The sequence below is a fragment of the Acinonyx jubatus genome, chromosome D1, assembly GCF_027475565.1.
Source record: "Acinonyx jubatus isolate Ajub_Pintada_27869175 chromosome D1, VMU_Ajub_asm_v1.0, whole genome shotgun sequence".
In the NCBI taxonomy this organism is placed as follows: Eukaryota; Metazoa; Chordata; class Mammalia; order Carnivora; family Felidae; genus Acinonyx; species Acinonyx jubatus.
In genome coordinates, this window is record NC_069390.1 from 27,605,461 (window position 1) to 27,631,914 (window position 26,454).

General features: G+C 35.3%; 1 protein-coding gene across 1 annotated transcript in view; it reads right to left on the minus strand.

Moving 5' to 3' along the window:
* Positions 1-26,454, minus strand: part of HIPK3 (homeodomain interacting protein kinase 3) — a 91,832-nt gene that overhangs the window by 46,533 nt on the left and 18,845 nt on the right. The window contains 2 exon segments of the mRNA XM_027072929.2: positions 13,079-13,561; positions 13,563-14,166. Of these exon segments, the coding sequence (XP_026928730.2) occupies positions 13,079-13,561; positions 13,563-14,164 (1,085 nt within the window). The 5' untranslated portion in view covers positions 14,165-14,166.

Consider the following 26,454-nt stretch of genomic DNA (forward strand, 5'->3'; position numbering starts at 1 on the left):
TGAATGACAGAGGTCCAGCCAGATGTGGACTTAAAAAAAAAAAAATCAAATTTGGTGATTAACAAGTAAGTCACCAGTGTCGTTCAAGAGAGGAGTTTCAGGAATATGAGGGAAAATCCCTGGAGAAAGCATGGAAAAGTGGAGACGCAGGACTGAGTACAAATCACAGCTCTGCCACTTGTTAGCTGTGTTAAGCAAGTTGCTTACCATATCTGAATCTCAAATTCCCTCTTTGTAAAATGTAAGTATTACCATTTGTCATGGTTGTTGTATGGGTAAGGGGTAGTTAAGAAAAGTTTCTAGCACAGTGGCTGGTACTAAGCAGCCAATAAATGTGGTTATTATTATACGAAACCTGTTTATCTTTACATTTTCATTGCCCATATAAAAGAGTGTCTACCAGTGTAATATTAAGACAGAAAACTTTTTTTTTTCATGTAGTGCAGGTGATAAAAAAATTAAAACTTAATTTTGGTTTTGCCTATTTAAGCCAACAATTTGAAAGACCAGAAATAGCCTTATAATGACAAGAATTTGAAAAAAGGGGGGTGGGGCATTTTTCACACACTACTGGGTGAGATTATAAACTCAAGTAGTATGTTTCTGGAAGAAACTATGGCAGCGCCCATCAGCAAAATGTAACATAACCTTTTTGACCCAACAAATCTTCTAGAAATGTTGTGGAAATGTACCTAACAAGTGTCCCAGGACATACAAGAAAGATCCCTGTGGCATTATCAGAAAACAAAATGACATCAGAGAGAACTGCTTGAAGGATACAATACATTATAAAAATTATAATACAGAAACACAGCACTAAGTGGGGGGAATGCTCCTGCTTTGCTTCACAGCCTTCTCGATTATGGAATTTTTTTCCGATAGTAAGCATCCATTACTTTGTAATTAAAAATTAAACCAAATAATTTTTAATTTAGTACACTGGTTTTTAGATCAGTATATTCAAAATTTTTTTATAATTCAGTGTTTTCTCACAAAAGAAACGTTTGTTCTTTTTAATGTCAAAGTTTAACTCATTAGATCTCTCTCCTAAGTAATACAATCTCACCACACCAGCTGATACCTAAATTATTCACTGGCCACTAAACTTGTACTCTTCTGTGGCAGCAGGTACTCTGTTAATATCCACGGTGATGAATTCCATTCAAAGGAAAATGCTGAAGACTCCGAAACAAACAAGCACACACATCCTGAGGTGTGTGTGAGGTTGGGACTGATACCATTACATTACACTCTATTACAGTACATTCATCAGACAGACAATGTGTACCTTTAACACAAAGCTATACAGCACAAGGTGGGGGGGAGCTGATAACCTCTGAAATTAAAGGCTTTTCAACATTAAAAAAAAAAAATCACAAAAATATAACAACCACATGATGCAGCCACCCCACCCCTGGGTCCATAGAGAAAAGAACTGAAAGTTGGGTCTTGAAGAGCTATTTGTACACTCGTGTTGATAGCAGCTCTTTTCAAGATAGCCAAGAGGTGGAAGCAACCCAAATGTCCAGTGATAAAAGAATGGATGAACAAAATGTGGAATATACATACAATAGAATTTTTCAGCCTTAGAAAGAAAGGAAATCCTGACACATGCTACCACATGGATGAACACTGAGGACATTATGCTAAGTGAGATATACTAGTCACAAAAAGGCAAGGACTATATGATTCTCCTTCTAGGAGATAATTAAAGTAAGTAGTCAAATTCATAAAAACAAAAAGTAGAATGGTGGTGACCAGGGGCTGAGGAGAGGGGGAAAAAGGGAGGTATTTAGTGGGTATAGATCTTCAAAATGTACAAGATGAAGTTCTAGAGCTCTGTTTTACAACAATGTGAACATACTTAATACTAATGAACTACCTGCTTAAAAATGTTCAAGATGAAAAAAATGCTTAAGATGACAAATATTACTTTATGTGTTTTTCACAATAAAAAAATGAAAAAATTTCCATTTTAAAAATAATTTTGGCCACCAAACTGTTAGGCCAAGATGACAGTACAGTTTACAAATCAGTTCAATTTGTTTTTTTTAATATAGGGAGCTATATGAACAAATGTTTCAGAGTGAAATATGTAAAGGAAGGGATTACCTAAGTATAAAAATATTCTAATATTATACAGCAATTTTTAGAAAGGCAATATTCCTTTCTAAATATTAACAAAATAGTAACATATCTAAAATTATAATTTGATGAAATACTTTCAAAACAAAATATTTTTCTTGATTCTCATTATCAGGATTTCCATTTTTCACCTATCAGAAATAAAAGATTGCCTAAAACTAAGTAAAAAACAAAAGAGGAGTTAATTAAAATTTGGAAAGCCTTTAAGCTAGACACCTTGATCTGAAAGTATTTGAGTGACTTATACCACTCAATCCATGAAACTAAAGGAAGTTAGTCACGGCTGCAAGTAGATGTATTAATATCAAAAGGCTTCATGAAAGCTTAGTACATACAAGATAAAATTTCAATTCTACTTACTTAAATATTTTGAATCTTACACTTTGAGAGTTACACACTAAAAACCTCCTGCTTTTGATAAAAGCACTCTAGAAAACTACCAGCATATTCCTTGGATTTTTTGATTCGTAAAATATTAAGAACTATAACTATTTTGGGCATTTAGTGTTTTTTTGTTTGTTTGTTTTTGTCAGCACTCATCACAGTAAGTACTCTTAATCTTTTTCACGTATTCCACCCATCCCCTTCCCACCCACCCTTTGGCATCTAGTTTTAAGTATTTAAGACTTAACTGTATTTATTTACTTTTACTACAGAAAACATCAAATACAGCTGATGTGTGAACCACCATCTACCAATAACCTAGCTTCAAAAATTACCAATGCATCAACAAAGACTGTCTAAAATTATAATTAATGGTTATCCACTAGGTGGTAGTAAGCAAACCCCAGATATATAATTTCACTTATAAATACTTCAACATATAACTCTAAGGGATACTTAAAAACAATAACCACAATGCTATTATCACACATAAAAAAATCAGTAATTCCCTATATCATCTGACATCCAAATTTTCTCTATTGCCTTGTAACTGTCTCTTTCACAGTTAATCTGTTCAATTAATATCTAAATGAGTTCACACATGAAGATTCTATTTAACAGTTTCATAGAATAATCTAGGGAAACATACACGGGGGGGGGGGGGGGACCAAAGTATTAAGTTAAACAAAAGCAAACTGCAAAACAATGTAATCTGTGAGTCTATTTTTATAAAAATGTTTATCTTAATACATGATAACAAAATGTAGTCATTTTAGTAGTCATACTAGCCATGATTTGGGGTTATTATAAAACAAATCAGCCTGAAATAAACCACTTTTTTTTTTTTTTTTTTTTTTAAAGAAAGAGCACACATGCACAAGCAGGGGAGAAAGAATCACAATCTCCACACTTAGCACAGAGCCTGACGTGGGGCTCAATCCCACAACCCTGGGATCATGGCCTAAGTCAAAATGAAGAGTTGGACACTTAACTGACTGAGCCACCAAGGCATCCCTGAAATCATTCAACTTTAAAAACAAAATGTGATTTAGCTTAAGAAAATTTCAAACATTGTATTTCACTTCCTGAGATTCCGGTAGTCATGTCTAAAATACTGCTAATGGAGAGTTTTCCAGGTTACTTTGTTTTCCTTATTTGTTTTTACTCGTTTTTAATGAGGAGGTTTAACACATGGTGTTAAATATACACTTATATATAGAAATCCACAGGAGTCAGGTGCATGTCTAAATTCACACACAATTTCAGTCAACAAATATCATCAACCATACCAAAGTATTTTTCCCCCGGTAGGTATGGGGAGTATCCTACTAAAGCCAAAATAACCACACTAATACCAAAAGGTATCTTAAATCTATCCATTTCTTTGCACTGCCACCACATCCTCTCTATGGATTACTTTAATGCCTCTTTCCTAATGGTTTTCCTACTCCTACTCTCATTCTGGTCCTCATCCTCCTCCTCCAAATAGCAATTAAAGTGATTAAAACATAAACCATAGTGGCTACCCTCCATCTTCAAATCACCCCTACTTTATCCACTCTACTACACTTAAGTCTCACTGGCAAGCTTTCAGATTCTCTACTTTATCAAACTCTTACCAATCTCAAGAGCTTCACACAGCTCTTTCTTTGCCCAAGGCTCTCAATTCCACTCACTCTGGTTGGTGGTCTCCCTTCAGGCCTCAGTTGAATATATCATGTCCTTAGAAATTTACCCTGTCCACCCAATTTAAAGTCCTTACAACTAACTAGCTGTCTGAAACAAAAAACAAAAAACATTAGATCTATACCTCAACAAATTATAAGAATAAACTTATAATAGATTAGAGATCTAAATACTTAAAATGTAATTCAGTAAGTACTAGAATAGGGCAAATGTCTGTTTTTTTTTTTTTAATGTTTATTTAATTTTAAGAGAGAGAGACAGAGAGACAGAGAGAGAGACAGAGCATGAGTGGGGGAAGGGTAGACAGAGACAGACAGACACACACACACACACACACACACACACACACACACACACACACGGAACCTGAAGCAGCTCCAGGCTCTGAGCTGTCAGCACAGAGCCTGACTAAGGGCTCAAACCCACAAACCATGACATCATGACCTGAGCTGAAGTCAGACGCTTAACTAACTGAGCCACCCAGGCACCCCGGTAAATGCCTCCCTGAATTAGCATGGGAAAAGGTTTTCTAACCACGACTTAAAATCCACAAGCAATAAAAGGGAAGACAAAATTGACCACACACAAAAAAAATTTTACAAGGCAAACAAATAAACAAAAAGACATCAAAAAGTCAAAATAAAAAAAAATGCAACATATATGACAAATAAAGGACTAATATTCCATATATGTAAGAGATCTTTAAAACTAGTAGACAAAGGGCCATGGTCAACTCTTAATACAAAAATGGGCAAAAGACATGAACAGAAAATCCACACTCACACAATTTTAAAATGACCCTTAAACACTCATTATGTCTCACTCATAATGAGAAATGAAAATTAAAACTACATAGATCTACCATCAGATTCGCAAAATTGTTAAATAGCATATTCTGCTGGCAATGCTGTAGAGAAACAGGCACTATCATATATTGCTGATGGGAATGCAAACTGGTACAGTTCTTACTGACAGAAATTTGGCAATATTTAACAAAACTATATATGCATTTACCTTTTGATTAAATAATCCCACTTCTGAAAATTTACCTTGAAGATACAACTTGAACAATACAAAACTATATATGCACAAAGCTATTCTTTGTAATTGTAATTGGGAAACACTATGTCAATAACTAGGAAAGTGTCTAAATAAACTATGGTAATCCACAATAAAATAGAAAGATCTCTATGAACTGACATGAAGTGATTTCCAGGAAATACTGTTAAGGGAAAACAGCCAAGTGCAAACAGGTAGCTATAGTATGTTACCTTTACTGTAAGAAAGGAAACAAAAAAATAGACATTTATCTGCTCACATAACCCCCTGCCAAACACAAACACACAAACCCACATGCAAAGAATAAATTGAAAACTAATGATAATGGTTACCAAAAGGGGTTAGGTAGGAATGAGGTGGGAAGGACAGAAAAGACGGAGTGACACTTCTGATGGTTTTAGCATGGTTCTGAGTTTTAGAACATTAATTAATGTTTCACATAGTCAAATAAACAAAAAAGGACATGGGTGGATCCAAAATGAAATACAAAGAAATGAACTTAAATATATTTCAAGTAAACAATAATCACACACTGAAAGCAGAGGTTTGAAGAAGAACCTAAGTAACTTAAAACACACTATTTTGACTACATGCTCCAAGTCTGTGGCTAAAGAATAAAAGAACTGTAAATAAATGTTGTACTCTGGTTAGTAAATTAGCAATGGTAGGGGTAGCAATACCAAAACTATGTTAAATGTATTCTAGAACTGAACTAACAAGTAACATATTGTGGATAATGAGATCCAAATTTCCTGGAATTATAAAAGGGATTATAAATAAAGGAAGAAGGATAGAATGAACTCTGGAGGTATTAAAACTGGACATATCAGTATGAATTCATGGTTTTAATATATAGACAGACACACAATTACACACACACACACACACACACACACACACACATTTTCTAGCTTCGCCACTCAAAGGGTCTAAAAGCAAGAACACCTTAGCACTAATGAACACATCTGACACTAGCATCCAGATTTTGGTTTTTAAACACCATTCTCCAATAACCAAAGCTCCTTAGAGAAATGGCCAATACCAGGGTTGGGGAAGGAAAGATACAAAGTCAGTATGGATCATCTTGTGGTACCGGAAAGTAAGCACTCAAATGGGGCCATGGCAAAGAGACACAGAAGCAAACTTAAAGTGGCCCCTGCTGGACAGTTTAGGACAATTATTCACTAAAAAAATAACAATAAGTAACAGATTATAACCCTTTGAATATGAATCCATGAATCCATGCAGAAACAAATTTAAAAACAAGTAAAGCTCTTCCTTATAAAAGAATTCCTTACAAAGGAAGGACAGAATTAGAAAATCATCATCTCACAGCCCCATACTTAAAAATATTTAAGGCCAAATTCACCAATGGATGGATGCTAAAACTGGTTCGTGAAAATTAGATGAGAAAACAGTATAGTTTTAAAGTATCTCTCCCCAAGATACTTATTAATTACAAAGAAAAAACACCTTATAGTGCAAAAATCTGACAGTCACCACCTCAACAAAGTAATCATAGTTAACCAGTTGAGACAAAATGACATCATATGCCTCCCAATATGTGAGATCACAACATCACTTCTGTGTAGTCTAAAAATGCATAAATTGAAAACATCAGACAAACCAAAATTAAGGAGCATTCTACAAAATAACTATCCAGTGCTCAGGGTTATGGGGCGACTGGGTGGCTCAGCTGGTTAAATGTCCGACTTCGGCTCAGGTCATGATCTCGCGGTTTCTGAGTTCGAGCCCTGCATCAGGCTTTGTGCTAACAGCTGGTAGCCTGAAGCCTGCTTCAGATTCTGTCTCCCTCTCCTTCTGCCCCTCCCCAGCTCACACTCTGTCTCTCTCAAAAATAAAATAAAAGGCAGGAAAGAGGGCACTTGTTGGGATGAGCACTGGACGTTATATGGACACCAATTTGACAATAAATTATATTAAGGGGGAAAAACTAAATTAAATTTAAAAAGAATTTTTTTAAATAAACATTAAAAAAAATTTTTTTAAGTGTCAGGGTTATGAAAGGCAAAGAAAAAACGAAGGAACTACTCCAGATGAGAGGACATTAAAGGGGCATACATGGCAAATGATGCATTGTGTGATCTTGTATTGAATTCTGGGCAGGAAAAAGGTCGTAAGTGAGAAAATTGGTAAAACCTGAATAAAGTCTATAACTAAGCTAGACTAGTATTAAATAGATTTTAATTTCCTCAAATCAAATAGTATTTTGAGTGGTTCAAATAGTTCATCAAATCAAGAATACTGAATTGATGTTAACTGATGATGATTTTAATCATCATACTGGGGTTACGTAAGAGAATATCCTTATGTTTAGGAAACACGCATGGAAGTATTTAGAGGTAAAGGGGCCCATTGTCTGAAACTTACTCTCAAAAACAATGCAAGAAAAAAAATGTGTGTGTACATAGAACCAAGAATGAGTGATAAAACTACAGTGGTAAAATTTTTAAATTTGAAACACTTAGAGAATCCAACTGAAAGGTATACAGGAATACTTTGTATTATTTTTGCAACTTTTTTATATGTCTAAAATTATTTCCAAGCAAAAAGTTAAAAAACAAAAACAAAAAAAGTTAACTCCATCCCCTGGTATTCTCTGTCCCTGTTCCTTTCCATAAGAGAGTACTACTTTACCTTTTTGGTTCTCTACCCATTAGATTATATGCACCATAATGGTTAGGTCTACATTTCTGCTCCTAAATGAATAACCAGCACCGAGCACAATAATTTACACTTTATATGCCCTAATTATCTTGGATTAAAGACTTAACTGTGTGCCATTTTACAGTTTTCTACTCATGAATCTTTCTGCTGATAACATTTTAAGAGGTCTCAATCAAATGATGGACATAAAACGTAGGGTATCTTGGGGCACCTGGGTGGCTCAGTCAGTTGGGCGTCCGACTTCAGCTCAGGTCATGATCTCGCAGTCTGTGAGTTCGAGCCCCGTGTTGCAGCTCGGAGCCTGGAGCCTGCTTCCCATTCTGTGTCTCCCTTTCTCTCTGCCCCTCCCCCGCTCATTCTCTCTCTCTCTCTCTCTCTCTCTCTCTCTCTCTCTCTCTCTCTCAAAAATAAACATTAAAAAAAAATGCAGTGTATCTATACAATGGAGTATTATGTAACAACAAAAAGAAATGAATTACTAATAACATGCTACAGCATGGATGAACCTTGAAAATGTTATGCTAAGTGAAAAAAAAAAGTCAAAAAGGACCACATAAATACATTCATATAAAATGCTAAGAATGTGCAAATCTACAGAGACAGAAAGTAGATGTGGGGCACCTGGATGGCTTAGTCAGTTAAGCATTCAACTCTTGATTTCAACTCAGATCATGATCTCTCAGTTCGTTGAGATCCAGCCCTGCATAGGGATCTGTGCTGACAGCGTGGAGCCTACTTGGGATTCTCTCTCTCCTTCTCTCTGCCCCTACCCTGCACATGCACGCTCTGTCTCTCAAAATAAATTTTTTTAAAAAGTAGATTTTTTTGTTACCTAGGGCTTAGAGAATAGGGAAATTGGGGAAAGATGGCTGGGGGTATGGGAAAGGGAGTTCTGCTGGGGGTAAAAACAATATTCTAAAATTGATCATGATGATGCACAACCACAAATATACTAAAAACCACTGAATTGTACACTTCAAATGGGTAAAGTTCATGGTACATGAAATATATCTCAATAAAGTTGTTTAAAGAAAAACAACTTTAAGAGTCCTACCAAAATTTCTGGGGTGCCTGGATGGCTCAGTCGGTTAAGTGCCTGACTCGATTTCAGTGCAGGTCATGATCCCATGACTCACGGGATCAAGCTCCATGTTGGGCTCTGCGCTAACAGTGTGGAGCTTGCTTCAGATTCTCTCTCTCCTTCTCTCTCTGCCCCTCCCCTTATGTTTTCTCTCTCAGAATAAATAAACATTAAAAAAAAAAAAAAAGAGCCCTACCAAAATTTTTATTTGGAGAGAGAGAGAGAGAGAGAAAAAGAGAGAGAAATCTATGTCTATGGCCACCATGTATGGCACTGAAAACTACTTCACTATAGACTTTTGGAAATTTCAATTAAAACTTCTGTTAAAATGAAACCCCACCGACAGCCTTTTATTCAGATTTCTAAATAAAAATAACTGTTTCATGATACAGAGAAGAAATTGCCAGGAATTTTAGCCAATACTGAGCTTTTTTAGGTAAGGGTGGTTTAGTGAAAAAGAACACTTTAATGCTAGTCAACCTAACTCCTTCTCTACTCTCAAAGCTCACACAGGGGTCATTTCTCCCTGGAAGCCTCTTTGAATGCTCAAATTAGGTTAAGTGCTCTCCTCTGTACTCCCACAGCTCCCTGTACACCCCTGTACCTTAGGACTTCTTGAAACAAACTATTTTTCTCCTCTTATCAAATTATGAAATCATGTTTAATCACATCTGTATTCCTAGCACAGTACCAGCACATAAAAAGGACTCAACAAAAATTGAGTTAAACTTGGAGTGTGAATTTGGACCTGTTTGACTTCTATGAGCCTCAGTTTTTACCTATTCAAATAGGAATTCTACCAGTTGTCTTACCTAACTCATAGGGATGAGACATGAGAAACAAACTAGGAAATACAAATAAAAGCACCTGAAAAAAATGTAGTATACATACACAGTCTTCTATTATCATAGGAGCAACCTACATCAAGTATTAGTTATTACTGTATGGGTCATTCTCTGTACTTAATTTTGTTATAGGAGCTTTGTCTTTGATACTTCTGGGTCTAAAAAGGCATAAGGGGATGGGGATACCCTAAACAAAAACTGATAAGCCTAAATTAATTGTTTCTCATTCATTACATACCATTCTGTCAACTATTACAGGCAAAATAGAAAGCATTCTGTACCACAACAACAATGAATGAATGCTAAATTACTCAGTAAACTACAACTGAGTTGTATACAACTCAGTATACAACTGCTTTTCAGGTTACTTTACAGCACACTTTCCGGTCTGTATGTTCTGAAGTGACTCAAACCACAGGCTAGAATTCTATATTTAAGAGAAAAAGATTCATGACCCGAATGCTGCCACCGCACCTCAGAAACACAGCACCTTCTGCTGCTAAAACCTTTTATGCATTCAAGAGCCCTGTGTGTTCTTGACAGAAACCATACTCATGCAGCTGAATTTAGAACATGCTGACCTTGAGCAAATCAATGCCCTTAGCATGTACTTCTGGCTTATATCACTGCAAGAGGTAGACAGCCTCACCATCTATAGTAGTCAACAATTTCTGGCCACTGTCCCCTGGCTATTTTAAGATATCCCAACACATTTCTGTGTTGCCCAGTTCAAAGAAACAGAATAACACATGAACCTATGTTTAAACACAAATCGTTTACCTTGGAACTTGGGGTATGGGTGTTCATACTGTGATTAGCTCAAAAATATTTAATTTGGTAAGTTTCCACTTCCTGCTTTCATTTTTTAAATACAACATATTTTTAACAAAAAGTTAAAAATCAAGTATAAGACACTTTTGCTTACTGTCTACTCAAATTTATAAGTAAACTTGGTAAAAAACTAAGCCAAAATTGGTGAACAAATATTGAAAAAGATTAATGTTTTACCTGCTATTTTCATGCAAAATTACACTAGATATTAAAACAGCACATGATTAAGGACTATGTGACACTTTCACCAGTCTACCTTAGTATTAATTCTTCTAACTCTTGGATCTAATTAGCATAAAGTCCTTTTAAAAGGTTTTTGTCCAAGCAACATAAATCAAAATGCTACTAGCAGAGTCCTTGTTTACAAATTAGAACCTCATTTTTTTTTTTTAACTCTAAACAAAGAATCTGCAATTTAGCAACTGTATGTATACCTTCTAAAATTCAGGTAAATTATCTACTTGAAATTTATATATAAAAACAAATTCAAAACTTAGTAATTGTACTTAGCAATTATTCATAGCTTTTTTTTTTTTACTCATTCCCAACAGAAGCTAATATTTGTGCAAAGGCCCAATGCTAGAAATCAACATCATAAAATATTTAGCATTTCAGATTGCTTTTTAAAGGATTTCCTTTACTCCCTTGAAACATTTAATAAATGTTTAATAAATGTTCTCAAGTGTAAAAAATAAAGCTTTTTTTTTTTTTACTCTCATCCAAAAGATTTCAATAAAGAAAAGGAGTATAGGTATCACACAGAGCTAAATCTGATATGCACTATAATGCAGGACCCAAATAAAATGAAGTCATTTACTAACAAGTGAACTAAATATAGAGCCCAAGCAGCTGGAGCCTAGAGTTTATATAATATGCTAGCTGACAACTAAAAGCTCTTAAGACAGAACCCATAGAGTACAAAGGGAAGGGGAAAAAAACACTACTCTTCTCATGCTGTTAAGTAAGATTTTGAAATAATTATTCCAGCAAAAAAAATGAACGATAAACTAATCCTGTATTCCATTACATTAAAAAAAAATCTGTCAGAAATACAGAGGCTCAAATAAATGTAATTATATATTAAATAAGACTTAATACTGTAATTAACTACAAAGCTTTTAAATCATGTAAAAGGTTTTAAGAATAGTATCTAGCACTCTAATACCAAAAATCTTACAACCAGGAATATACTAAAGAATAATTAGACTATATTCCTAATTTCTAATATATATTTTAATAAATTGTCACTAAGTGATATATATGGGACTCCTTCTAATAACCTACTAATGGTAGGATATATATGGGACTCCTTCTAATAACCTACTAATGGTAGGGCATATATCTGGAGTTCATTTTTTGTAGTAGCTAATTAATTTCTCCTATATAGTGTCCTGGGTACTAAAGTATGTATTTGTAAGACACTAATCAGAATGAGAGGTATAGTAAAAAGGTAGATACAAAACCAGAAAAAAAAACAACCCTTGCTGGGCCTAAATTTATAATCCTCATGTTCTAACAATCTCCAACAACAAACTGCATGTATCTGTCTATTCACTAACTTATAAATGGCCAATATTGGCAAGCTCCTGTATTTACCCAGTTTTGGGGCTCTAGAGTATATTTCATTCTAGCTGAAATGAAAACAGTATCTCAAAATTATAGAACCATGAATCCAAAACCATTTTACATACTCAAGAAGATATTTTGAATCCTGGTAATCATTAGCCCTTAAGACTACATATTGACACTCCAAGCTAGCATTGTATTAATCATGACACTATAGCACTTTATCAATATTTACATGGAAATTATTTTCTTTTTTAAATTCCACCCATAGCACCAACACCAAAATAACATTACCCATAACATATAGATGGAAGCATAATAAAACCTGTTATGGAAAAGTCACCTAAACATTCAAGGCAGCCATGAAGTGTGTCTGAATCTCAGTATCACTAATCAAAATAACTTTCTGAATTCTTATCTAAGTATTCAGTCACATCTAATTACCTTTAATAAACTAGTTCTCTTAAGTGCCAAAATACTCAAAGATATATACAAAAATTACTATGAACCCTTTCCCAACATTTGAAGACTTCTGTTTGATCATCATTAATAACCTATCACTCGTTCAGGTCATGGAACTTTGGCATGGAGCTGCTGGGGAGATTTCTACTCTGTTTAGGCAGATTTTATGCCTAAATTTTAAAAATCTTCTTAACACCTCAAACCTAAACCAATCTTGTCTGGATTTATTTATTTACCCAAGCCATCTTTTTTACCATGTACACACACAAAATTATTTCATTTAGCCAAAATTCAACATTTATTAAAGAGCCAAAAGGTAGTTGTCACCTACCTGTAGTACCGAGATTGTAGATATGTTGAACAAACAGTCTTTGATACATGACTGGCCGACCCAAAGTCTATCACCTTAACCCTGTATGGCTGCCGAACAGGATCCACCAGCATAATATTTTCTGGTTTGAGGTCAGCATGAATTAAACCAAGACTTTTCAATTTTTTCAGTGCAGTGGCCACTTGCTGAAGAATGGGTCGAATTACTTTTAGTGGCAGGGGGCTGAACTTATTTTGTTTCAAAAAGTCATACAAGTTTTGTTCCAGCATCTCAAAAACTAAACAAGTATGGTTACGGTGCTGAAAGCATTCATAAGCTCGTACAAAGTTATATTCATCAGCATTTTCAGTACTGAGTCTTGCTAATATGCTCACTTCTATTTGACCTTGACGTGCATAAGAAGGGTGATTCTTCAAAATTTTGATTGCTACAATTTCATTTGTCCCTCTTTTCCAGCATTTGACTACCTGGCCAAAAGTGCCTCACAAGGACTTCATAAGTATTTTTCATGGAGCATAAGACTTCATGCTGTACTAACTGATAGTCACCTTCTCCAGTGGTACAATTCTGTTTTGTTCCTGTGGTAGTTGTCACAACTGTCACTGGATTTCCCATGTTGGTTTGCAACATTGCAGGAAGTATGGACAATTCATCAACAATCTGCATTGCGCTGCTATGATTATCCAACTCCTCACTCTTGCGCTTCAATCCACATCGCTGGGGGCCTTCTAGGAAACTGAACCTGTGTCGCCACGCCCCAATCTGAGGTGCCTCCACTTGAGCTTGCTGTGCCTGAGCTGCTATGACCTTTGTAGCACCCGCAGTGTTTTTTAAAACAACAGCACTTGTCTGCAACGAAAAGTTGTGTCCTCGAGGTCTGTTAAATGGTATCTTTGTCTGAAAAACACTACCCTTCGTGGGAGGATGAGAATTTCCAATATTTTTACCATTCACATAGGTCCGTGGATAGTTTCTTTCCTGGAATACACAACTGCTTGGCTCTACTTTGAGTTTCTTCACACTACAAAAGGCACTTGACTGAGTTTGATAAACATACGGTGGGTAGACCAAGACTTGTGAGGCCATACCTGGGGGGGGGGGGGGGGGGGGGCAGGGAGGAAAGAAAAAGACATTATTAACTACAAAAAAAAATTGTTTTTAATTTTAAATCTCAAAGAAAACTTTCAAGGGTCAAGTCCATAATTTATAAAAATAATTAAACTCCATTAAGACTTTTTTCCCTTAGAGAAGATAAGCATTTTAGTATCTCCATCTTAGCTAATTAAACCTTCAGCTATTTTGAGTATTGCATATAAGCCTGGGAATAAAAAAACTGAGTGCATTTAGTTAACCAAAAAATATCTACCAAGCAGCTGTAATGCCCAAGATATACCCTAGGAACTATGCCAACCATTTTTCTCCCAAAAGGGAAAAATACAGATCCCTTAACTATACACATTTGGCAAAGGTAAAGCATTCTATCACCAAATTATCATTTATGAACCAATGACAAGGAAAGAAAACATACACTGCATAAATAGAGTCACATTCCTTATAGCTAAAGTTCAAGAAATGCCCCAGAAAAAATAATCAATTGTAAAAATTGTAAATAAGACATAGGTCCTTTGCATGATGTTCTCCTTACTTAACATCTTTTTCCACATCCACCCTTGTACACTTAAGTGGACTTCTTTACATTCAGATCAAAGTGATGCAAAACCTTCTTGCTGAAGATTTACCTGGAACACACACTCGCCACTCACTCTCTAGGCCACAGTTGGGCATTCAGTGCTCAATAAAAGCTTCTATGTTCTTCTAATTAGCATTCATGACATGATATTACATTACACTCCAATTGTGAGTGTATCCATCAGTCTTTCACACTAGATCTGAAACAAGGTGCCCAGGATATAGAGTTGGTGCTCAATAAATATGAGTTGGTCTAATTAATTTTAAAATATTTCCACTCCCCACAATTTAAAAATCTATATTGTATTAACTGGGCAGTCTCATACTGTTTTAACAAATCAAACATCAATTCCTTAATTCAAAAACAACAGATTGCCATCACAGTACGTAATATATGTAAAATATTTAAAATATTAAGAGTTACCACCTATGGAAGGAATTACTATGCAGAGGTTTAATAAATGCTTTATTTGCAATATTTTATTTAACCATATTAGTATCTTCCCAATTTGCTGTTAAGAAAACTAAAACTCAAGAGGAATTAGGTAATTGGACAAGGTCACATAGCTAGGGTGTAGTAAAAGAACAGGAAAATACATTGCCCTCTTGGGGCATAAATTTATGCCTCCTTCAACTTCCTAAAATTTTTTTTTTTTTTTTAAGATTTTATTTCTGGGGCACCTGGGTGGCTCAGTTGGTTAAGCATCCAACTCTTGGTTTCAGCTCAGGTCATGATCTCCTGGTTCGACTGTTTGAGCCCCACACTGGGGTCTGCACTGACAGTGCAGAGCCTGCTTGGGATTTTCTCTTCCTCTCTCTCTGCCCCTCCCCTGCTCCTGCTCTCTCTCAAAATAAATAAATAAACACTTCTTAATAACTACCTACCACATTCCTAAACTGACCTGGATCTAGTAAGAAATGAGCAATAAAACCTTATTAGACAAATTAAGATTTGATGTTCAATGTGTAAGAAAAAATTGTAAATTGAAATTCTGGGTTCCAAACCATTTCATCCAGCATCAGAAGAAGTTTCAAAATTCCACCAATTTTTCTCCTTTTAATGAGGCGAAGCCACAGGGAAAACTCCTTCTAAACATATTGAACCCATCATCTAATTCACTTAATGTTTGTGAGGGCCGCCAACCTTATCTTCAACAATTTAGCATTACCATGATTCCCATTTCAAACCACTTCTGTGATCGACACCCACAGAAATAGACTGAGAGAAACAGATGATGAAACTGACACAAAAAAATTTCTAAAACATCTATTATAAATATACTTGTGGATTTAAAGACACGCATGAACATAAATAGGAGAGACATAAAAAGCATCTTTAAAAGGGAACCGGTGAGCCTAGAAAACCATGTATTGTCATACAGACAAAGGAAAAGTAATTTGACAATATCTAACAAAACTGACATAGAATCAGGCACCTCAGATATAGTAAAAGAATATTCATGCAGTATAACCTAAACACTCATTCAAAAAGCACTGGGTAAATACAAGACCAACTACAATCTTGCCATTTGCAACTACGTGGATGGAACTGGAGGGTATTATGCTAAATGAAATTAGTCAGTCAGAGAAAGACAAAAATCATATAACTTCACTCATAAGGGAAGAGAAACAAAAATAATATAAAAACAGGGAGTGGGACAAAACAGAAGAGACTCATAAATAAGGAGAACAAACTGAGGGTTGCTGGAGGGGTTGTGGGAGGGGGGATGGGCTAAATGGGTACGTGGCATTAAGGAATCTACTCCTGAAACCATTGCTTCACTATAGGCTAATTTGGATGTAAATTTTAAAAAATAAAAAATAAAGTTAAAAAATTAAAAAAAAAAAAGAATGAAAATAATCTACCCTGTTATGGACTGATTCCCATATTGTTGTATGAAAAAAGCAAGATTCAGAAAAATGTGTACTTTACAATAGAATTATTAGGGTGCCTGAGTGGCTCAGTTGGTTGAATGTCCAACTTCAGCTCAGGTCATGATCTCGCAGCCCAGGAGTTCAAGCCCGGCATCGGGCTCTCTGCTGTCAGCATGGAAGCCACTTTGGATCCTCTGCCCCCCTCTTTCTCTGCTCCTCCCCTACTCACTCTCTCTGTCTCTCAAAATAAATACACTTAAAAAAAAAAAGAATTGCATATGTATATATTTGCATATACACTGAATATCAGTATACATATAAAGTGTGGGTTTCTTTGCTTCAGAGGAGAGTAACAAGAATTCTGGAGGCAAATGACAAAGATTTACTTCTCATTGTATATCCTTTTTACCACTTTAATTTTCACTATGTATGTATATTGCTCAGTCATTTGGACATCTGACTTCAGCTTAGGTTATGATCTCATGACTTGAGTTCGAGCCCCGTGTCAGGCTCTGTGCTGACAGCTCGGAGCCTGGAGCCTGCTTCGGATTCTGTGTCTCCCTCTCTCTCGCTCTCTGCCCCTTCCTGCTCACGCTCTCTCGCCTTCAAAAATAAACATTAAAAAAAATTACAAAATATATAGATTTCATATTTAGAGATGAAATAATATACTGGGATTTGCTTCAAAATAATAGAGAAAATAGATGAGGATATGAATAAAATGAAATTAGCCATATACTGTACTTCATAGGATCTTGATGATCAAGTAAAAAGCGTTTCTACTTTTGCATGTTTACACTTTTCCTTAATAAAGAGTTAAGTGAAAATATTTAAAACTCTACCCAGAAAGATTCTGATTCAGTAGGTCTGTAGTGAGGTCCAGGCATCTGCATGTGTACAAGCTCCCAAGGCCATTTAGATTCACACTAACATCTGAGAAAAAATGATCTAGTTTATATAAAAACCGTAGCAAATTTAAGCCCTACCAATTCAAGGTCCTCAAGTCTCAAAAGACGAGGATGAAATCCTAGGGAATACAATGCATACCACTCTTGGCCAATCCATGCCATTAAAAAAATTTTTTTTAACATTTATTCATTTTTGAGAGACAGAGCATGAGTGGGGGAGGGGCACAGACAGAGGGAGCTGTCAGCACAGGGCCCACGGCAGGGCCCAAACTCACGAAGCGTGATATCATGACCTGAGCTGAAGTCAGACGCTTAACCAACTGAGCCACTCAGGCACCCTATGCCAATCCCATGCCATTTGAAAGCGAGGTGTTATATGAACAACAGCTGAGATCCAGGTAACTGACACACTGATATTTAAGAAACTACTACAATTTCTGAACTCTGGGGGCACCTGGGTGGCTCAGTCGGTTGAACTTCTGACTTCGGCTCAGGTCTTGATCTTGCAGTCCGTGGGTTCAAGCCCCACGTCAGGCTCTGTGCTGACCACTCAGAGCCTGGAGCCTGCTTGGGATTTCCGTCTCCCTCTCTCTCTGCCCCTCCCCCATTCACTCTCTGTTTCTCAAAAATAAATAAATGTTAAACAAAATATATTAAAAGAAATTTTTTTTCTGAACTCTGCTGTTCCTACCTTTTCTTCCCCAACATGCCGAGCTAGAAGGCAAACAAGCCAAGAGCCCCAAACAAGGTTAAATAAAGGAAACTCAGAAAATTACCCCTCACCAAGCACTGTGCTGGGCAGAGCCAATCTCAAAGGAGACTTTAGAAAATAAACACAGATAGGAATGTCCCATCATATACATAACACATAAGAAAGGGTGAGGGTGGTGCTGGAGACAGCTATCATAAAGGACCACAAGCAAAGAACTCTAAATTACTAATTAACTTGGCCACTGTGACTCCCTGCCATATCCAGGTATTAAGTCTTTTCTTCTCCCAATCCTCCATCAGATAAAACTCATGGTCTGATAAGAGTATCTTATACTTGAAGTTTATGGATTTTATACAGTACAGTAAGTAAGGAGAGTACAGGAGCTGCTTAAGTCCATGGAGTCTAAAACACAGACTCAGTACAATACTATTATTACCTATTATTTTCACTGCAATTCAAATTACATTATACCTCTGTAGCTTTATTATTTATGACTTTGTCATTTGTTCTTATCAACTGACTAAGAAATGAAGTTTTGAAACACTACCCCTTTGTGAGCTGGGGCTGCCTATAATATATCACTCAGAGGATGGTGAAGACTCCTGTGAGAGCAACCATTAAGCTTCCATTCCTCAAGCATAATAATCTCAGGTACTTTAATAGGGCCTTATTTTTCCAACCCTCTAAAAGACTTTAAGACCCATCTGAATTGTATCCAAATTTTTCACATCCTTTTACAATTACCAAAACAGCAATGTAACCAACATTGACACCCACAAACCTGAGTCTGTCTGACTACCACTAACCAGGTTTTCTACTTTTTTTCCCTTTTCAGGCTTTCTGAAAAGGGAGGAAGCAAAAATAGAAATACTTTACTATCTTACATTCAATTTATTAGGCAATATTAAAATTCTGAACAATTCTGCCAAACTTATACAAAGCCCATAGGTAACTGGGTTCTTCTTCAAAATGTATGTGACAGCACAAATAGATTTGAGTAAACGCAATGATGCCTTTGCATTCTCTTCACTCAACTTTCTCTTACTTGTGCAAATCTCAATTTTTAAATGTACTTCTTTTTAAAAAAATTATGATAAAATATGCAAAACACAAAATTTATCATTTTTAAGTGTGCAGTTCGATGGCATTAAATATATTCACACTGTTGTGCAACAATCATTAGCATCCATCTCCAGAACTTTTCTCCTCTTCCAAAACTGAAACTCTACCCATTAAACAACTGTCCAATGTCCCCTGCCCCAGCCCCTGGCAACCACCATTCTATGCTCTGTATGAATTTAACTACCCTAGGTACCATATATATGAAATTGTACAGTATTTGCTCTTACGACTGACTTACTTCACTTAGCATAATGTATTCAAGGTTCATCCACGTAGCAGTGTCAGAATTCCCCTCCTTTTTAAGACTAAGTAATATTCCATTGCATGTATATGTCATATTTTGTTTATTCATTCAGCCATCGAAAGATATTGGGGGGTGGGTGCCTTCCTGGCTCAGCCAGTGGAGCATGCAACACTTGATCTTGGGGTTGTGAGTTCAAGTCCCACATTGGGTGTAGAGATTACTTAAAAATAAAATCTTAAAAAAAAAAAAGATATTTGGGTTGCTTCCGCCTTTTGACTATCGTGAATAATGCTACTATGAACACGGATGTACAAATGTCAAGACTCTACTTTCAAATCTTTTGTGTATATACCCACAAGTGGAATTCCTGATTATATAATAATTCTATTTTTAATTTGAGGAATCACTATATTTTCCAGAGCAGCTGTACCATTCAAATTCCAACCAGTAGTGCACAAAGGTTCTAACTTCTCTATATCCTCAACAACACCTATTTTTTTTCTTCTTTTTTATAATAGCCATCTTAATGGGTGTGAGGTGGTATTTCATTGTGGTTTTCAAATCTCTATTTTTAAATCTAATTCATCAGGCCTAGCTGTACTAACACCTAGAGCTTGATGTCATCCATAGCTATAACAAACGAGCTTTCTATTTTTTCATTTGAGTTCTTGACAAATATTAAACATTACACTTAAAACTCTATAGAAACCCACATTATTAGCTGGGCATTCCCAAATGACTACTGAATAATCCCCAGGTCTTTCAGACCATCAGTGGAAAGTACAGAAATTATTACATTACTAAAAGCATCAAGTTTCAATTTAAAACATAAATATGAAAAAGAACAGTATTTCTAAAGATGAACAACAATAAATGAAAATAACAAATAAAATGAAAGTCTTTTAAGAAGCTTTTTTTGTTTTGTTTTGTTTTTACTTAAAGAGAAGCTCAGGGCACTAAAAAATTATCTCATAATAAACAGGGATAAGAGACCAAAGCATTAAATTTGTAGCTACTATTCCACAATCAAAAAATAATAATAATAATAATAATACAACAACCAACAAAAAAGAAGTCACCTCAATGCAAGTTACCTTAGGGAATATTTTCACTGAACTGGAAATAAGCAAATAGCTACACTAGATCAAAGTAAACCTTTGATTCTGTTTACATAAAAACCCTGCTTTCAGAGTTCTTTTCTGAACATACCTATCAACCGTTTCCAGGATATGTATTAAAATAAGGTAGATACAAGTGAAGTTCACTTTCAAAAATGAACTTATTACCAAACTCTTTAAAAGGAGACAAATGGAACAGGAAATGAAAAATACAGTTAAGACTGTTTTGTCAGTAAAATGTACCAAAGCACCTTTATTTTAACCTAATGGCATCAAAGCTAACAGAGTCAGGAGGATTATCCTACGTGAAAACAGTAATGGTATGTTCTACACTGTTAGAGTACTACCTAGTTCACTAAGAGAATGATGTCTTCAGTCAAATTACCAAACATACATTACAGATTATAACTGCCTTCCAGCAGCTATGATCAGCACCAGAGGCAAAAAGACTGAAAAGCGCTATGTAGAAATCACTGCGCATGCTAAAAAACAAAGAAAACACCACCACTACCACCATCCCCCCACCCCACACAAGCAGTCCCTACTACACCAGATCGCCAGCCTATTCTGGTCTTTACTGGGATCCAAACGTTTCTTCTAGCCCTCTTTCTCTCATCTCAATTAAACCTCAAGATCTGACCTGGGTACGTCAAAACAGCACTTCACATTCTGTCCTCAAAATATTATCGATCTCTTCCTCTGACCTACCATCTCTTTCTGATTATCTATCTCCCACCATGCAAATTCCCAATATCCTTTGCTAAATTCTAGTTCCTCTCCTTCTAGTGCAATACATTCAACATTAACACTTCTCTTATGTAACACAAAAGGCATTTTTAAAGATGCTTAGCAGTAAAAGAATCCAAAATTCTAAATGTGAATAGTGGCTCTCAATCCTTTCCTGACACACTTCAGGTATGATGAAGTTAGAAGAAGTGAAACACTTTAGAGGAGGTAGTATTCAAAAGCAAAACTTTTTCAGAGAAGTAAGAGCACTTTAGGGAAGGTGGTCTTTACTGAAACATTTTTATGTGCAAATCAGAAAGTAAGCCATTCCAAGAAAGGAGCTTTGTGCATCAATATAATGACTTTCAACCCTGCAGAATGTCTTTTTGAAAATAACAGGGTCAACCTAATTCACTCAGCTAGTGGGCCAAAGAGGAATTACGCTGTTCATAAACGACTTTTGCATTCCTCACAAAGTCTAGAAAAGAGTTAAATGAATAAAACCTAAAGCTGTGTTAGCGCCACACATCTTTTCAAACTTACTTTTTTCTAAGATACAGCAAACATAAGTTGTATTATAACTCAAAGTTGTGTACAAATGTCCGTGCCTTGAGTTCACAAAGTCTGACAAAGAGATCAAAGGAGATAGAATGAAGTCTTCAAGTAGCAATATTGTCTATAATCTAGTTTCATGTAAATAATAGATTATTCCAACTTGGTTTACCCAGAAAAATTTTGCTTTCATGAATATACCTAGAAAATAAGTATACCTAGAAAATATGCTTCAACTGAAAATCTGTCAACATTTCATAGAGGGGATTAAGGGACATTTTTTTAAGAGCTTTAAAACTGAAAGATAAGGTATTAAATACAGAGAAGAATACTAAAAACAAGTATTACACTATTTTAATGACACAGTGATTGATTAAAGCCAGGAATTAAACAATTTGTTACTGCAATGGTATTTTGACCAATTTTGAAACCTCTCATAACCACAATATTTTATTATATTAACATATTTGTTGTATGTCCTCTCAAAAAATCATGTAACAGCCCATGAAATACTTATGGTGATACCACGAATGAAAACCTTTAGATAAAAGCTGTACAATTTGAGCTGAAGTTTAAATTTCTACTAATTGGCCTAATTTCAACTTCTTTTTCAAATGATAAATGAGTTAGTAATCTATGAAAGTTGTATCAAATTCACTTTTTAAACATCTTACAACTAAATCCACTGTGAATACTATCAAATAATGTTTTAATATTATTTTAATTCTACCTTTACCATACTTATATCTTACTACAATTAGCCTATTCTCAGTTACAAGTTTGAAGTTTAAAGATTCAATTACTTGAAGCAAAAGAAAAAAAGTTTAGCTTCCTTCATTAGTACCTAAACTTTAGTTTGTGACAATAAAATATAGATGAATCTATCAGTGTTTTTTAGGACAACTTCAAAGAAATACATCATATTTTGTGGAAGAAAAAGAAAAAAACTACTAATTTAATCCAACGGAAAACTCTTTTATAAATTATTTGCACTTGTAAGTTCAAATTTTGGGTGCTATTTTTTTAAAAATTAAGTTAATTTACCTGAATTTAATCACTCTTGCCTTTTTTAAAGATTTTTTTCTTTAAGTAATGTCTCTACACCCAAAGTAGGGCTTGAACTCACAAACCCAAGATCAAGAGCCACATACTCCACTGACTGAGCAAGCCAGGGGCCCCACACTCCGGCCTTTTTTTCTTTAATATGTACAAACTTCAAAGGTAAAAGAGTTTGTAAACTCTTTTATATTTTGTATGGTCTGAATAGGTAACCCATATGCTTCATTTTGGAATGGCTACCCACCTCACCCTACCCCATCCAAAAACTTTATTATTTAAAAAAAAAAAACTGCTTTATTATCTAAAAAAAAACCCCTCCAGTTAGTTATTTTCCAAGTTTTTAACATATAATGACCCCTGTGAACTTATTATGAGAATTTTACATTGCTGTGTTTGTCCCTCATTACATTTAAACAGTTTCACACCCACATGCTCTAACTATTCTCCAACTGAAGTGCTAGAATTTTCAAGAGGATAAATGTAAAGAGGGGGAAAACCTTCACCAACTATAGATATTTCTACCTTTCAATTCTAAAGAACATTAAAGGAGGAAGAAAAAAAAAAACAAACCTCTGCATCTATAAATGTCTTACAACACAAAATACACCAGGGTCAGCCTAGAGGTTTGTATTTTTATACCTTTCAGTTGAAAATTAATGTTATGTTTTTAACAAATCACAAACCTCTGAAAAGATTTTTTTTAAAAAACAAAGAAAAGGCACAACGAGGAAAAGATGGGAAAAGCTGACTTTACTAGAATTTAAAATCTGTATGTATTTATTCAATGATAACACAAAGATAAGCCATAGAAACGAAGATACTGGCAACACATGTAACCAACAAAAGATCTGAAGAAATCATATTGTGTTTGGCAAAATTCAGTAGGAAAGTGGATAAAAAAATATATACAAGCAATTCACAGGTAAGGAAACGCATGACAAAAGACTTATTAAAAAAAATTGTCAGCCCCATTAGTAATAAGGAAGACACTCATTAAAACTACAGTAAGATGCCATTTTATACCCATCAGACTGACAAAAAGTAGGATAATACCCAATGTTAAAAAGTTGTAGGTCCACAGAAGGTAAAGAAGTACAATCACTTTAGGGAGCAAAGCTGAAAATGGACATAGTCCATAATCTAGCAATTCTTCCAGGTATACATCCTGCCTACAGAAATTCACATAGGTACAAAAAAATTAAAAATTAAAACCTTAAAAAATTTTTAAAAACCCACAGGTAAATCAATGTTCACTGCTGTTCTGTATATTTATAGCAAAATTTTGAAAAAACCTGATTGTCAGAAAAGAATAGTGTGGCTTTTTCATAAAATGCACACAATACAATGGTGGCCTATACCACAATGATCATATATTTATATACCACAAATAAAGAGAAAACAACAATTAGAAGGATGTGACATCACTGATTTTAAGATGTATCACAATTTCGAAGATGTTAAAATATGGGAGAAATCGTGTATGTTAGAATTAATGATGTGCAGCAAAATGAATTCACTGAAAATACATATATGAACATGGATAAATCTCAACAAAAAACAAGTTGCAGAAGTACACTATCATATGTGAAAAAACTAATAACAGACAAATCTATACTGTATTTAGATATATTAATTTCATGGGACACTTGGGTAGCTTAGTCGGTTGAGTGTCTGATTTCAGCTCAGGTCATGATCTCACAGCTCATGAGTTCAAGCCCTACATCAAGCTCGCTGCTGTCAGCACAGAGCCTGCTTCAGATCTTTTGTCTCCCTCTCTCTCTCTCTGCCCCTTCCCTGATGGCACTCTCTCTCAAAAATAAATAAATCTTTAGATATATTAATTATGTGGTCAAAGTATAAAAACACCCACGGAAATGATAAACGTGCCAGGAAGAAAGGAAAAACGAGAGACTTCAACTACGTGACTTTTATTTTGCACCCAGGATGGCAACTGTATAGAGTTGATTATATTACTCCCTATACTTTCACAGCCTAAATTTACATTAACGTTTAAATGAAGAGGGAAAAAAATCTACCAGAGAATAGAATAATCTCTTCAACTGAATGTATTTTTTAAAGAAAAAATATAAATAACCATTTTAGATATATTGTATTAGTATATTCAATAGCCATATCCTATTTCAGTCTTTTTTTTTTTTTTTTTTTCAATTTTTCTTTCAATTCAAATCAAGTAAAGCCATTTAGGAGCAGAAAGACATAGCAATGAAATATGTTTTCTCATTGATGAGCTTCTTCTAGCAAAAGGGAAACACATGTATCCACATAACTACGTCACTAACAAGGGCAGTGACCTAAGATGTACAAGATATGCAGGTAGCAAAGAAAATAGAAATGAGTGAAGAATGCCCTGAAAGAGCACAAAAGGATTCACTAAATTAACCTATGAACTAATTTTTTTAAGTTTATTTATTTATTTTGAGAGAAAGAGAAAACACATTGTGAGAGCAAGAACAGGGGAGGAACAGAGGTGGGGGGCTGGGGGGAAAGAATCCCAAGCAGGCTCCTGGCTGTGAGCACTGAGCCAGACACAGGGCTCAATCTCAGATCTCACAAACCGTGATCTCATGACCTGAGCAGAAATCAAGAGTTGGATGCTTAATCAACTGAGCCACCCAGGTGCCCCCCCACTCCCGCATTAGCTAAAATTTGAAGTATCATGGGAAGAAGTCTCCTATGTAGAAAAGAATATTCCATGAGATAGAAATCAAAGCATATACCAAGTCAGAGACTAATGAAAATATGACATATTAGCTTTGCTTGGCTAGAGAAAAGGACCACAAATTATGGTTGGCCAAATCCAACCCAGCCTATTTTGTATGGTCCACGTAGTAAGAATGGTTTTTACTTTTTAAAGGTTGTTTGAAAAAAAAAAAAAAATTTGTAACAGAGACCATACACGGCTTGCAAAACTAAACTATTTGCCATCTAGCCCTATAAAAAAGTTCACTAACCTCCACACTAGAACATAACTTGCCAGGGGAGTAGGCTGCTGGAGAAAACAATGATCCTTGAGAAGAAAGACAACTGTAAAAAAAAAGAGCACCGATCATGAAGAACCTTGTGTTCCTTGTTAAGGAGCTATAGGGGATGGGATGCCTCTCAAGGGTTTTAAATAGAAAACCAACATAATCATATTTGTATTTTAGAAAGATCACTCAGGCAAAGTTCTAAAGGATGAAGTGGACAGAAACAAACAATGGAAACAACAGTTGAAAGACTACTTAATAGTCCAGATAACAGCTGATCAGAGTCCCAGCAAAGACAGTACCAAGGAATGAAACGGAGTATGGATTACCAATAGGTAGCCAGGAGGAAGAACCACAAAGCTCAGTGAGGAGTGGGGAGAAACA